The following is a 14,507-nucleotide window of genomic DNA, read 5'->3' on the forward strand; positions in this document are numbered from 1 at the left end:
TTTCCAAATTCCTGCATAGAAACCTCGGAGGATCCTGGTCATGTTCCTGGACGCGATTCTGTACAGGAACTTGCAGAGGTAATCTTGACGATTTCTCTGGAGGAATTTGACAAAGGCACCTGTAGAGAAACCTATAATCACACATTCAAGGGTTCCTGGTTCGGAACAGGTTCTATTTCAGGTTTCTGTACAGGTTCCTTTTTCAAATTGCTGCACAGAAACAGCTAAGATTACCTGTGCATGTTCGTGTCCAGGAACATGTCCAGATTCAGAAAAATGTATAACATTTTTGCTTAACAAAACGAAGAAATTTTCAATTAAGTTTTTTTGATTTTTTAGCGAAACAGTAAAAGAGACAACTATTTCGCTTCAAGATAAAAGATGTGCCATGAAATTTCCTACAATTTAAGTATGTACAGCATCCTAGAAATCCTTGAACATCTGGAAAAGTCAATTCATTTTTCTGAACAGGAAAAGCCTGTAAAAGTCCTTGAATTTTGGTCATTGTCTTGGAATTTTCATTTCCTTAAAGAAAAAGAAAAGGTTTTCAAACTTGTTCTTTGTTGCACGTCAAAAGCCTGCAAAAATGCTTCAAAGCCACTCATTTACTCCCGATTTTTTGCAATTAAAAAAAAATTGTAATACCATTTCTTAAAAATAGAACTGTTTCACTTTTATTATACTAAAAGTGTTTTTATTGGTTAGAAGTGGTTAAAATTTGATTGAGTTATGCAGCACTTTTTGCACAAGGTTGGCGTAGGTTTTTCATCCAAGAATCATCTTTTGAGTTGAAAACTGTTTTTATTTTTGTTTAAAAATTGTTCGTTTTTTTTTTATTTGTAACTTTATATATATATATGAGTTTAAATTTCATCTTTTTTTTAAATATTCATCTTATTGGTTGAAAATTTAATTATTTCATTAAAAACTCATTTTAGCTCCGTAAGAAATTAATTTTTTCAAGTGAAAATTTGACTATTCTATTAAAGTTCTCAATTTGTTTTTCTAGCTTAAAAATTCACCTATTTTCTTGAATATCCGTTAAATATCCGTTTCTTTCAATTGAAATTAATTTTCCGCCTAGAAATACAAGTTTTTCGTTTTTGGTTGAAAATCGATCTTTTTCAGTAAAACTTCCGCTTTATTTGTAGAAAACTTTTTTTTTTTGTTAAAACTTCCTCTTTTAGTTAAAACTGTAACTGTTATGTTAAAAAATCAACTATTATGTTAAAAATTTAATTATTTTTTTTAGATTCATTTTTTTAATACAAATGACATCAAGTATTATATTTCTCGTTAAAAATGCACTTTTTTTGATGAAAATTTAACTTTTCGTGTTGAAAATGTTACTATTTTTGATTGAAGTTTAATATTTTTTCTTTTTAAATTCGACTTTCTGGTTGAAAATCCATCTTTATACGCAGAAAATCGCACTATTTGGTTAAATATTAAACTATTTTGAATAATATTCATACATTTTATTGAAAATTCAAGCCTTTCTTAAAAAAAATCCAAACTGTTTCGTTGAAAATTCATCTTGAAGGATGAAAACTGAAGTATTCTGTTAAAATTTCTTTTTAAGTAAAAATGTAAGTTTTTCATTCAAAAATACAGCTATTTATTTGAAAATTAGTTGTTTTGGTAAAAAATTCATCGTTTTGTTTGAGAATTAATTTTCGCTACTTCAAAAATCAACTATTTTGTTGATAATTTATTTATTTTTTTGAGATTCCATTGTTTTTTTGGAATATCAATTAGTACATTTTTCTTGACAAATTAATCTTTTTATTCAAAGTTCAAAGTTTGTTCTCAAAATTTATCTTTGCAGATAGCAAATTCCAGTGTTACTTTAAGAATTAAACTATTTAAGCATTTGATGAAAAAGTAAAGTTTTATAGTCTATTGAGGTAAAAAATTCGCCCCATTAAATAGAAAATTTATTATTTTTCGTTAAAACTTTTTATTATTCAGATAAAATTATTTTTTTATTTGGTAAAAGTTTAATCTTTTCTGTCTGAATGTTCGATAATTTGGTTGGAAATTAGTTTCTGTATGTCGAAAATTGATCAATAGCGTTAAAAATTCAAATATTAAAAATAACTTAAATCATTTTATTAAAAATTTAAATATTTGGTTAGAAAGTCAGCTTTTTGGTCAAAAAGTTAAATGTGTTGTTTAAAATACGTTTTTTTATGGTTCAAAGTTTATTTATTAACTTAAAATTTCACTATTTTATTTTTGGTTGCAAATTTATGTTCTTCAGTTTAAAAAATAAATATAAATATTCTTTGTAGAAAATTAATATTCCAAGGTAAATAATCAACTTTTTGGTTGAAGATTTATAATTTTGCTTGAAACTTGAACTATTTTGTTCAAAATTCCTGTTTTTTAGTTAAATAAAACTGTTTAAAAATATTGTTGTTGTTATAAATCAGTGTTGTAAACTCTAAAAATTTGACGATCAATTTTTTATTGAAATTTTATATTTTAATTGAAACTTCAACCTTTTCTCCTTACAAATGCAGGCGCAGTCTTCTTTTCCAATTCAAAAGTCAACTGTTTTCTAAAAATGTAACTTTATTATTGAATTTAACACGTTGATAATTCGTTTTTTCGACAAAAGATTACTTTTTTTAGCTGCAAATTTCATTTTTACATTTTTGCTTGAAAACTTGTCTTTTTACATGTAGTTTGTTAATTTAAGGCAAGAATTGTTTCAAATACAAAACAAGAATTGCAAACAGGTATTTATTTTTAAGGCTTATTTGTTTTAAAATTTTCAGGTTCTATAAATAGATCAATTCTGAACGAAAAGTGTGATACATTATCGATATTTCAAGAAAAAAATCTTTAAATTTCAAATTAATGATAGTTAAATTGATAGTTAAAATGACAGTTAAATCCTCAACTAAAAAAAAATTAATTTATAACCACTTCTACTTTAAACCAAGAAGATTGAAAAAAAGTAGTTCAACGTTGACCTATGCAGTTGAATTTTTGACCAAAGGCGGTGATTTTTTTAATAGTTTGATTTGAAAAAAAAGAATTAATATCAATGCAAATTCGTCGAATTAAAAAAAACGAGTAATTTCATTATTTGTAATATTATTTAAACAAATTATGTTTCCTATTTATTAATTTAAAATTTGTTTTAAAAGTTGTTAATGAAAGGCAATTTTACGTAAAATTAAAATTTGTCAATTGTAGCCTTTCTCTGGCGACCCATAAGAGTCGCTTAAAGTCATTCATCTGCAAAATGAATAATAAATAATTGATTCTCATTTTTAATGAATTCTAAAGATTATACTGAAATACGGAATTCTTTATAATATATCATCGTCTTTAAATATTAGATTTACATAAAGCTGACTTTTTCCCGTGTTAAATCAATGGGTAACCAACAATATTTAAAACATTTACAATTAGGATTTTTACTTTTAGTAATAAACTTTAGAAATTAGAATTTTTCTTTTAGAAATCAAGGGGAAAGGACTGTAGAAATAAATTTTAAACCAACATTCAAAGACTACAAATTCCAGAGAATGTAAATAATAAAATAGTTTATGAATGTTAAAACACGCTTCATATTTTTGTAAATTTGTAAACCTTTACTTCTTATTTTTATTATAGAGATAACTGGGCGTTTTAACTTCGTCCGTTATATGAAGAAATTTGCATTAAAAATGTATAATCTAGAATGATATACAATTAACTTTTTCATAAGGTCATAAAAATATTCCTATTTGAACCAAAGTTTTTCTGTGAATAGCCGCACATCATATTCTCATTTTCCAGATAATTTCCTCGATAAAATAAAGTGCAATATATGCGTGGCAATAAAATAAAATAAAATATAGAATATGAAAAATGAGCAACGTATTCTAAAATTTAAAAAAAAATTCTCCCTATGATGCGAGTAGCGGAAATATATCGTTGTAAAATGGAAGTGGTGTCGAATTTCAATTTTAATCCAAGTTGTCGCTCGATTTCGTCTCAACGCCTGCAGATGGTTTTTTAAGCATTTTTTTCTGGCGTAGGTTTCACGTTAGCCCTGGAAACTTTCCACAAGCTTCTTATAAGTCGATGGGCTTTCGAGCGCTCGTCTGAAAACTCATCTGAAACTCGGATTAGGAGGCTGAATAAAAAACTTGGTTGGAAAAGGTTGTAACTAGCGAGAAGGATTTTCTGCGGTTCGCCAAGCTACATTATCGACGAGAGAAGAGAAGTTTAGAGCAAGAGGTTTCGGACGATTTAATCACGAGAATAATTATGAAAATTAATGAACTTCGGTTCAAGGCGTGATAATAACACGCGGCGATTTGTTCCGTTTAGGATCGATTTTCGAACAAATGAAATTCAGTGATATTGTTACAGAATTAAAACTATTGTCATTTTCAAAGTGCTAATCCAATCACAGTAAATCCCTGTGCTATTAGTTATCTCAAGTTGGATAAAAACGCTGCAAACAATTGAAAACTCCAATTATCCGACGACAGATTATATTTATCCGCGTCGCGATAAAAATAATCCGGCGACAGATAGTTTTTATCCGCTTCGCGATCAAATTCATTCGACGACAATTTATTCTTATTCGCCTCGCGATCAAAATTATCTGAAGACGGATAGTTTTTATTCGCCTGGCAATAAAAATTATCCGACGACGTATTATTTTTATTCGCCTCATGATCAAAATGATCCGACGAAGGATAATTTTTATCCCCCTCGCGATAACAATTATCCGACGATGAATTATTTTAATTCACCTCGGAATTAAAATTATCCGACGACCGATTATTATTATCCGCCTCGCGATAAAAATTATCCGCCGTCAGATAATTGTAGTTTTTAGATGTTTTTAGCGTTTTATCCAACTTTAGATAAATAATATGTCGGGGATTTACTGTGATCCAATTACAGTCGATCTTGAATGTAGTGATTCTGGATTTACTGTTTCTAATAATTGACGCCGCGCCACGTGGATTTGTGGGAGGAGCTGCGGGGGAAGGGGTGTGATCAATTAGGCGTGATAAAACAAAAAAAGAAACATGAGAGATAAAACATTTTCGAGGCCTCGAAACCGAAGCTAAGTCCAGATTTCACTGTATTGAAAAGTGCATAGTGCCCATTTTGATTAAGATCTCAAAACTGTCTCAAAAATATTTTTCTCGGCAAACGCGTATTTCCGACTGGATGAAGCAAAAAAATGTTTAACTAAATAAATGAATTAATTTGGAACAAAATAGATAATTTACTACACAGAAGACAAATTTTGAATCAAGAAAGATAAATTGCCAACCAAAAATTAAATAGTTAAATTTTCAGTTGAAAAAAAAATTAATTTCGTACTAAAAAGATGAATTTCGAACTGAGATGAGCTTAATTTGAAAAAACGAAAAAACCAAAAATTTAGCTATAACAGAATAATTTTCAGTATCGATTTATATTTATAATTAATTTTAAACTAACAAACAATAAATAATACATTCCAATCATGTAGTTAAAGTTCTATGCCAAATAAGATTATTAAAAATTTAATCGAAAACCGTTAAATTCAATCAACCAAAAAAGATGACTTCTGGATTTAAAAAAAAGATTAATTTTCTACAAGAAAAAACTAATTTTGAACAAAATACTTAAATGTTGAACCAGACGCTTGAATTTCTACCAAAAACGATGAATTTTCATCAAGAATAAATAAATTGTTAGTAAACAAAATTGAAAAAGATTTCAAAAGATTTCAAAAGATATCTACAAATGTTGACATAAAATCTAGAAGATTAAACGGAAATTTTTTAAATCTTGCAATATTTTTTCAAATGTTCTGAAAGAGAAATATTTATTCGAAATTTTTCTTCTGTATTTGAAACCATTGGTCTCCTTTAAATATAATATAGTTAATTTTTTTCGTTTTCTTAAATTATTTGGTTAAAAATAGTTTTTATTTTTTGAATATTAAACCGTTCTGTTTGAGAATTCCACAATTTTATTGGAAATTCGTATTTTTCAGTTTAAAATGCAACTGAGTTCAAATTAACTTTTTTTGGTCCATCATTCAATTACTTATTTAAACATTAAATAGTTTATGGAAGGACTCATAATATTAGCGAAAAACCATTTCTTTGGTCAAAAATGTCACAATTTTGTTAAAAAATCGTTGTTTTTGGTAGAAAATTGCTCCTCTTGATAGAAAATTCATCTATTTCGTTAAAATTTTCTGATTTTCTGTTCAAAAATGAAACAGTTTTGTAAAAAATTGGACTCTTTTTAAAAAAGTTTCTACTTTTCAGGTTAAAGATGAGTGGTGAAAATTATTTTTTTCTTTTTGCTTGAGGATTGAGTTATTTTGTTAAAGAAATTTGAGATGAATTTAGCTGTTTCTTATTGAAACTTAAAATATTTTTTCGTCTGTGTGTGGGTGTGTGTTTCAGGTACGGGATGACATGTTTGGAATTTTCTCATAGAAAGAATGAGTAAGTTATTACTTAATTACTCAATTTTCAATTTGAATTATAGAATGCATAAAAAAACGAATCGATTATTGCAACAAATTTTAGAAAAGAAACCTAAGAATAAACAATAAAAAAGTCAAGGTCAACGTTGTTTATTAACTGTAGTAATACACATATTCGATTTTTTCTTCCACTTTCGGCAAAAGCCGTAATTTTTATTTTGATAAGTATCATTGTAAAGAACCGTCGAAGGAACAAAATGAGTTTTTTTTAATTAAAATAAAATAAAAATTATGAATTTTTCCTAAAGCGTAATAAAAAATATGTATGTAAATTACTATATTTAAATAAGCAATTAAATTATTCTTAGTTTGTAATGCCAGTAATATTCCCAAATCTCAGGTTAATGAAAAGTATAAGGTTACTTAAATAATATATTTTTAATTATTTAAAAAAGTTTCAAAATAATAAAAAAGGTTTCTTAAAATTCATGGAACAATGTAAACTGACTTTTCATTTGGAAAAATAAATTTGAAGTGTAAATTCAAAAAGATTCAAAACATTTGATATTATTTCGTCAATTTTCAAAAAGGAATGTGGACAATTTCAAAGTAAATATTTCACGATGATAAAAAAAGTCTTAAAATTCATAGGACAATTTAAACTAATTTTTTATTTTGAAAAATTGTCAATACAGTATTTGGAATACTTGAAGGAAATTTTTTTAACTTTGCAGAATTTTAAGAAAAAACTTGTAAAAGTTAAAATAATTTAAAAATATGTTTCAAAGGTTTAGCAGTTAAGAAAACGATTAAAAAACAATGTGATAAATCAAAAAATTTACAAAAATTTGAAAAAATATAAATTTTTGAAGATTTCGAACTTCTGAAAGTCCTTAACATCTTTTAAACCGGTTCGAATTTTTCCTAAAATAAAAAAAATATTTTAATAATAAAAAAATCATACATTTTGACTTATCTGAAATCGCTAAAAATCTTTTTAAATATTCTAAAGTATCTGAAAAAAATGATATTTGTGTTACCTCAAAAACAAATTAACAGATAAAAGTAAAAAATTATCCATTAAAATTCCGTGAAATGCCTTAAAATCCTTTCATATGTCCTGAAATCTCAGAAGATTCTCGGAAACCCATTCAAATATTTTTGAATCACTTAAATTCTGCAGAAAATTTGTGTAGTCCCTTGAAATCTTTTCAAGTTACTGGCAAGTTACTTTTTCTCATTCACATAATTAAATATTTGAAAACCACTAATATCTCATCGAAGATGCAATATTTTCAGTGTGCTTAATGTTAAAATTAGGGCGGATACAGGTCAGGGAAAACCTGGATATCAGAAAAAGTGTGGGGTTTTGGAGAAAGAATAGAAATGAAAGAATCAAGGAATTTCTGTGCTGAAAGGAATTGAGCGGCATTGAAGAAAGGGGAAGTAGAATAATTGAGAAGAAATAAAGGAAGGGATAGTAGTGCAAGTGAGGGGAAATGAAAGACGAGTAAGTAGGTAAAGTGAGTGGAAATAAGAAAAGCAAGCTAGGAGAAGTTTGGAGAAATGTGAGGAAATAAGGGACGAAGAATTAGCGGAAATAAAGAGAAACAATTGGAAAGGATGTAGGGTAACTGAGGGTAAATTAGGAAAAAGCAGGTTGCGAAAATGTGGAAAAATCTAGGGAGGGAAAGTAGGGGAAATCGGGGACAATTATACAAGGGGATTTTAGAGGAACTGAAGGAAGTGTAAATGAGGAGAAATAAGGGGAGGGAAAGTATAGGAAATAAGAGGCGGAAAGTCGGACAAATGAAAGTGATGTAAAATGAGGTGAGTAAAAATAGGGGGATTCCGGAGAAATTGGGGAAGGTGAGGGGATAGAAAGTACGAAAAATATAGGGAAATAAAGGAAGGAAAAGGAATGAAAGGAAAGGGAATAAAAAAGGGTGAGCAGTGTAAGTTCAAGAAAATGAGGAGTGGGGATTAGGAAAAATAAGGGAAGGGAAACGTGAAGACCGGAAAAGGGAATTAGGGACAATACAACCCTTTTTATTACTAACCTTAAACTCTATTATTTGCTTTTTCTTTAAAAATTGAAGGATTTGTGACGGAAAAAGTAACGTAGGTAGATTTATAGAGTGTACATCTATTATTTGAGACAGGGAGACAAATTGAAGATGTGATAACTCGAGGCAATGAAATACAATAATTTGATAAGAAAACCTCAATTAAATGTAATTTCCAATGTCTGTATTGATTACCTTAGAATTGTCATCTGGTGAAAACGTAGCTCACAGTCAGATGAATTAGCCAGAGATTGAGGACGGATCTCGAAACACCGCTCCCATCATGTACTGCCGCTGGCAGTTCTCCTACAACATCAAAAGGCGCAAGATCAACTACTACTGTCACGTACACTCTTACACAATTTCTAAACACACACACATATGTACATTTCTAGCCTCAGATCTCTACTTGGACGATAATCATTGTGTGAACTAACATTAGAGTCGACAAGAAATAAAGATATTAAAAGCAACATTTTCTTTCACCTTTCAACCCCAAGAAAAATGTACTTCTTGTAGTACCTGACACCTTGAATCAAGCTGGTTATATATTTTAAAACATATTTATCTATACGAAGAATCCTTCTATTCTCCTCTTATTTCTTTCATTTCTTTAAAATGGGATCCTTTCGGAATTATTTTTCAGAAATAAGACATTTGAAAATGATTTTGGCTGAAATAAGAAAAATGTGATGGAGCCAAGAAATTTTTTTTTTGATCAACCATATATTCGATCTAACCAAATATTTCGTTAAAATAACAAATTTATTTTGGTGTAACAAATATTTTTTTGTTTATGCAAAATAAGCGTATTCTATGATTGAACCAAAAAATGTGTTGATTCAACGAAATCGTTTTATGAGTGTAAGAAGGAGAACATTAAATGGCATGACAAACTTGACTGGCATTCGACTGCTTTCCATAATATTATTCTGGATTCACATACGTAAAAATGAAACCCTGAGAGTGGATTTTAAAAATTCAATATATGTATAATTTTTAATGCACACAATGCTTTCACTGAAATAAAGAAATAATACTGCCGATTTCATTTAATGCCAATAGATGAGATTTGCAGGGTGTCACATGATCGTAAAAACGGAAAAAGGCCGGAAATTTTTCTTCACCGAGAAAAATTGTAGAATAATAGAAATTTTCAGAGACCGAGATTTTTCTTTTCATTCTACTCAAATGAATATTAAAAGAATTTTCATATTTTGTTATTCTAGCTTGTTTAATCAGAAAACGAGTAATGAAAAAGACCTTTGTCAATAATGACGAATATATAGGAGATATTATTTTCAATATTTTTTATATTTAGGAATCTTTAAACTCTTTTAATTCTCGAAATCTGATGATCAGTCAAAATCGTTAATAAGTATTTAACTTATATCGTAAGTATATTTTTTTAATCTAAAGAAAGAATTATTGACATTTCAAATAAAACAATGAATAAAAACCAGTGAAATTAGGGCCCATGCGCTCAAAAAAAAGAGTTACGTAGCCTATCAGGACTTTAATTAAGTCGTTCAAATCTCACCCACCGTATATCACATCGTTTTAATGACGTTTAATTTTAGATAGTTGGAACCGGTCAATACCTTCGCTTAGAAACAGTTTATAACGATCCGTCGGAGCAGTCAATAGGTTACTTTTTTAAAGGCTAATATAATTGTCTAGCAATAGACAGTCACAATAGTCAGAAATGATATAGAAAAAATAATTAGCAGCAGATAACAATGTGTCTTAGCAAGAGTTATTAATCATATTTAACAACGGTAATTAGCAACCCTTATTTACGGCCTACAACATCCGCTAGCTACAGACAATCACAATTTAATCTCCTAGTACGTTGAAAAAAGTTAATAGCAAGCCCTAGCAACGGTTAATAACAACCCTCGAAAACAAGAAATAAAAACCCTTACCAAGGCAAATAAAAACCTTTAGAAGTGGCTAATGACATTCACTAGCAACGAAAAATGACAACCCGTATGCTCTGTCAATAAACCTTTTTAGAAACACGTAATAAAATTTTCTAGTTAAAGTTACTAACAACCCTAAGCAGAGGTCAACAAAAACTCTTAGCAACAAGAAATGCAAGTTCCTAGCTATCGTAAGTAACAGCCCTTAGCAACGGCTAATAATTTCCCATAGCAATATACAATCATAGGTTATACCAACCGTCAGTATCAATCCTCAGCAACGGTAAGTAACAATCTTTAGCAATGGTCAATAAGGTCCCCTATCAACAGCTAACAACAACTCTTTACAATAGTTGATAACAACCTTGGCAACAAATAACATAACTTCCTAGAAACGGTCAACAACAATCCTTAGCACGCGGTCAATAGCATCCCTTATCAGTAGTTAACAAGATTATGTAGACACACTCAATAATAACCCTTGTCAATAAAAAATAGAACCACTAATAATCATCAACAACAATTCTTAGGAACAGTAAATTACTTCCCCTAGCAACAGTTAAGAATAACTCTTAGCAACGGCCAATAAAAACTCCGAGAAGCAGGCTAATAAAAATCCGGGGAACGGAGTAGTACAACACTCGATAACTGGCAATAACAATTCTTAGCAACATTGAATAAAATATACTGATTAAGGTCAATAACAATCCTTAGCAACGGTTAATAGCATCCCCTATCAATAGTTGACAAGACCATTTAGGCACAGTCAAGAAAAACCCTTGCCAATAACAAATATAACCACTAACAAATGTCAATAACAATTCTTGGCAACAGTAAATAACCTTTCCTAGCAACAGTTAACAATAACTCTTAGCAGCGAACAATAATAAGTCCCAGAAGCGGCTCATAACATCTCCTGGCGACGAAATAGTACTACACGTAACAACGGTCAATAACAATCCTTGTAAAAAGTGAATAAGAAATGCTAGCAATTGTTAACAAAAACTTTTAGAAACGGTCAATAACAACCCTTAGAAGGGGCTAATAACATCAGATGTTAATGGAAAATCACAATTCTTAACGACTGTTATAAAAGTCCTTAGCAAACTTCAATAGAATCCCCCAACAAAAGTTAATAACAATCCTTAGAAAAGGTCAATATCAACCCTTAGAAGCGGCTAATAACATCCCTTGGTAACGGAAAATTATAACTCTTAGCAACCGCCAATAATAGTCCTTGGTAACGGTCGATACAAACCTCTAATAATAAATATTACAACCCCCCAGGAACAAATATCATTAATTCTGAATTTGGAAACGAAATTTTATACAATATTAATTATATTTCTGTCTTTTGAATTAAATTTTTTTTGACACAGTACTAATTTTAAGCTGATGCAGACTAGTCTTCAAAAGAGTTATTATGCTGTGTTATACCTGGATTAAAAAAAAAGGTTTATTAATGTATCAGTATGACTTGGAACAATGAATGTTTCATAATAATTACATACAATTATATTCAGTATGAAGTATTTTTCAATCAAATTAGAATTTTGAATTTGAATTCGGAATTTTTAATAAATATTTTAAGTCATATTTAAAACGAGCTTTTTTTTAAAGAACTATAATTGAGCTTGTGGATTCCATAACGTCCTTAGCGCTCGGACTTGGGAAATTCACTGCGCAAAACATATATGAGAATGTGTGGCTTGGCGAGCCACACTACTTTTATTAAAATTTTTTTGGATGAAATTGAGAGTTTTTTTCGACAAATTGAATACTTGAAATTGATGTTAATGCATGAAATACTACTTTATACTCATGCTGAGATGCTCACATACATTGTTTTAACAATTTATTACCATTGTTAATTATATGGAATTTGGAAAATGCTACAAAGTTGCATTAAAAGATACTTAAAAAAACAATAAATTAATTAAAGAACAATTGTTGTTTAACTTGTATTAATTATTACCATACTAAGTGAAAAGGTGACAAAAAGATGAAAATTTTAGACAAAAAAAGCCGCTTTCTAGCATTATTGAGATTGAAAATTGAAAACAGTAGAGTTGTAGAGAATGTTTTCCCCGAAAACACAGGTTTTCATGTAATAAAATTTTTTCCGTCAAAGTCTGAGAAATCGATTCCTGATGATGATCAGAGTTGCTACAAGAGTCTGTTTACAAAATTCCATGAATTTTCTAGGTTTTCCAGGTTTAATTTTAAAAAATTTAGGTTCTACTTTTTTTGAAAATCAGCCAATTAAATTGAATTTAAAAAATTATAATGCAACGATAATGGTTTATCAATAAGTTTTATTGAATTTAGAAAAATTTAAATAATATTTGTATCAAAGTGAAAAAAGTATACTATAATCATAACCACATTATTTTTGTTTAGTACTTTAAGAACAATTATAATCAAATTATTTATGCAGATATTAGGATGAAATTTTAAAATAATAACGATCTAAAAAAAAACTCTGATCTTTTTAAGAAAGTTAAAATAAAACTTTTGGCTCGCCGGAACTAAGAAAATTGTCTACAACAAAATTTATCAAAATTTAATCTTTTCACAAATTTCTTTTTCAGCATCTTCCAGTTCTTTTTACTTTTCTTATTGAATCTTCCATTTATTCTAATTTCATTTTTACACTTTGTGTTATATTTACATGTTCCTTAACTTTTCTTTTTGAACTTTTAAATATAGAATTCGCTATGAAATACTAAATTATTAAGACTTTGAAATAGAGGCGATTAAAAAACTTTCAGTCATTATTTCGAATTCCATGACTTTTCCAGGTTTTCCAGTCATTTTTGTTTAAATCCCATGACTTTTCTAGGTCATCAAGGTCTTCCTGGTCTTGTAGCAACCATGGTAATATTTTGCAATAATTTGTATGTTAGAAATTTCAGAAGAAAATATGTTTTAAACATAATTGGTATCGGTAGAGGTCTTCCTATTTGGAGAGAAAGAAGATCATTTCCTCTTACAGCAGCCAAGTTTTCACGAGTTAAGCTTGAAAAGTAATTAATTTCGCTATATGAAAGGTAGATTGAAGTAAAATTCTCATTAAGAACAATGCATATTTTGAGAAAAATACATATTTCTAATTTGAAGCGACTATTTTACAAAAAAGATTATATATAATTCTAAATTGAATTAGAGAATTTTAGAACAAAATTTAAATTCAGTTCTTTAAAAAGAATTTTCCAAAAAAAGTTATAATTCTTACTTATTAGAGAAAGTATTTAAGAAGAATTATACTTCTGACTGGGAACAAGAAATTTTCCAAAATAAGAACAAATTGACAGGCAGCAAATCGAGAAATTACCAGGGATGAGAGGCATTACATGGTAATAACTTTTTAATTTCATTCATTGTTCTCTTTTTTACCGGCTATATAGTTCGTTTCTGAGTATGCCGGAAAGAGAAATGTGTTTATAGTGAATCTCAGAGACTTGATGTGAAGAAAAATTACTTCTGATTTGAAAAAGTGGTAGGAGTGGAAAGGATTTGAGTCGCAAGTAGATCATGCCATCATCACTTTAAAAGGTGTTCCTTTTGCTTTTGTCCTGAAACTCGGTTAAGAGTTGTAGGTTTGGCTAGCATCCAAGATCGATGTGGAATTTGTCAATTCATCCTCTCTTCTTCCTGGTTTCTTAGCACACTTTTTTTTGCTCAAAAAATCTTAGCGACCTGAAATCTGAAATACCCCCTCTAAGCCAGACATTTCTTCTACCTGACGGAACTCCTGGGAAAAATCAAGGGCATTTTTCAAGGAAAGCAAAGCTTAACCTAAACTAGCAAGCTGTGAAAAATCACCATGGAACTTGTAGTAACTTGCACTTGTTTTTGTAAGTTTTTTTTCTTTTTATAATGAATAACGCTTTCTCAAAGTATCATTGAAGTTAATAATAATTTCTTGTGATAATATTAATATTCTACAATCTGGGTAAAAATAGCATACCAATTATTTAAGAAAAACAAGCAGCAAATGGATCCACGAAAACCAAGGGTTTAAACAAATTTTTCAACAATTTAAATATTTTTTAAAATTATTACTTC

General features: G+C 28.9%; 1 protein-coding gene across 1 annotated transcript in view; it reads right to left on the bottom strand.

Moving 5' to 3' along the window:
• LOC117169286 overlaps positions 1 to 14,507 on the bottom strand; it is a 136,583-nt gene that overhangs the window by 28,015 nt on the left and 94,061 nt on the right. The window contains exon 7 of the mRNA XM_033355588.1: positions 8,713 to 8,823. Within this exon, the coding sequence (XP_033211479.1) occupies positions 8,723 to 8,823 (101 nt within the window). The 3' untranslated portion in view covers positions 8,713 to 8,722. The remainder of the gene's footprint in view (positions 1 to 8,712; positions 8,824 to 14,507) is intronic.

Source organism: Belonocnema kinseyi, chromosome 3 (genome assembly GCF_010883055.1).
Source record: "Belonocnema kinseyi isolate 2016_QV_RU_SX_M_011 chromosome 3, B_treatae_v1, whole genome shotgun sequence".
Taxonomy (NCBI): domain Eukaryota; kingdom Metazoa; phylum Arthropoda; class Insecta; order Hymenoptera; family Cynipidae; genus Belonocnema; species Belonocnema kinseyi.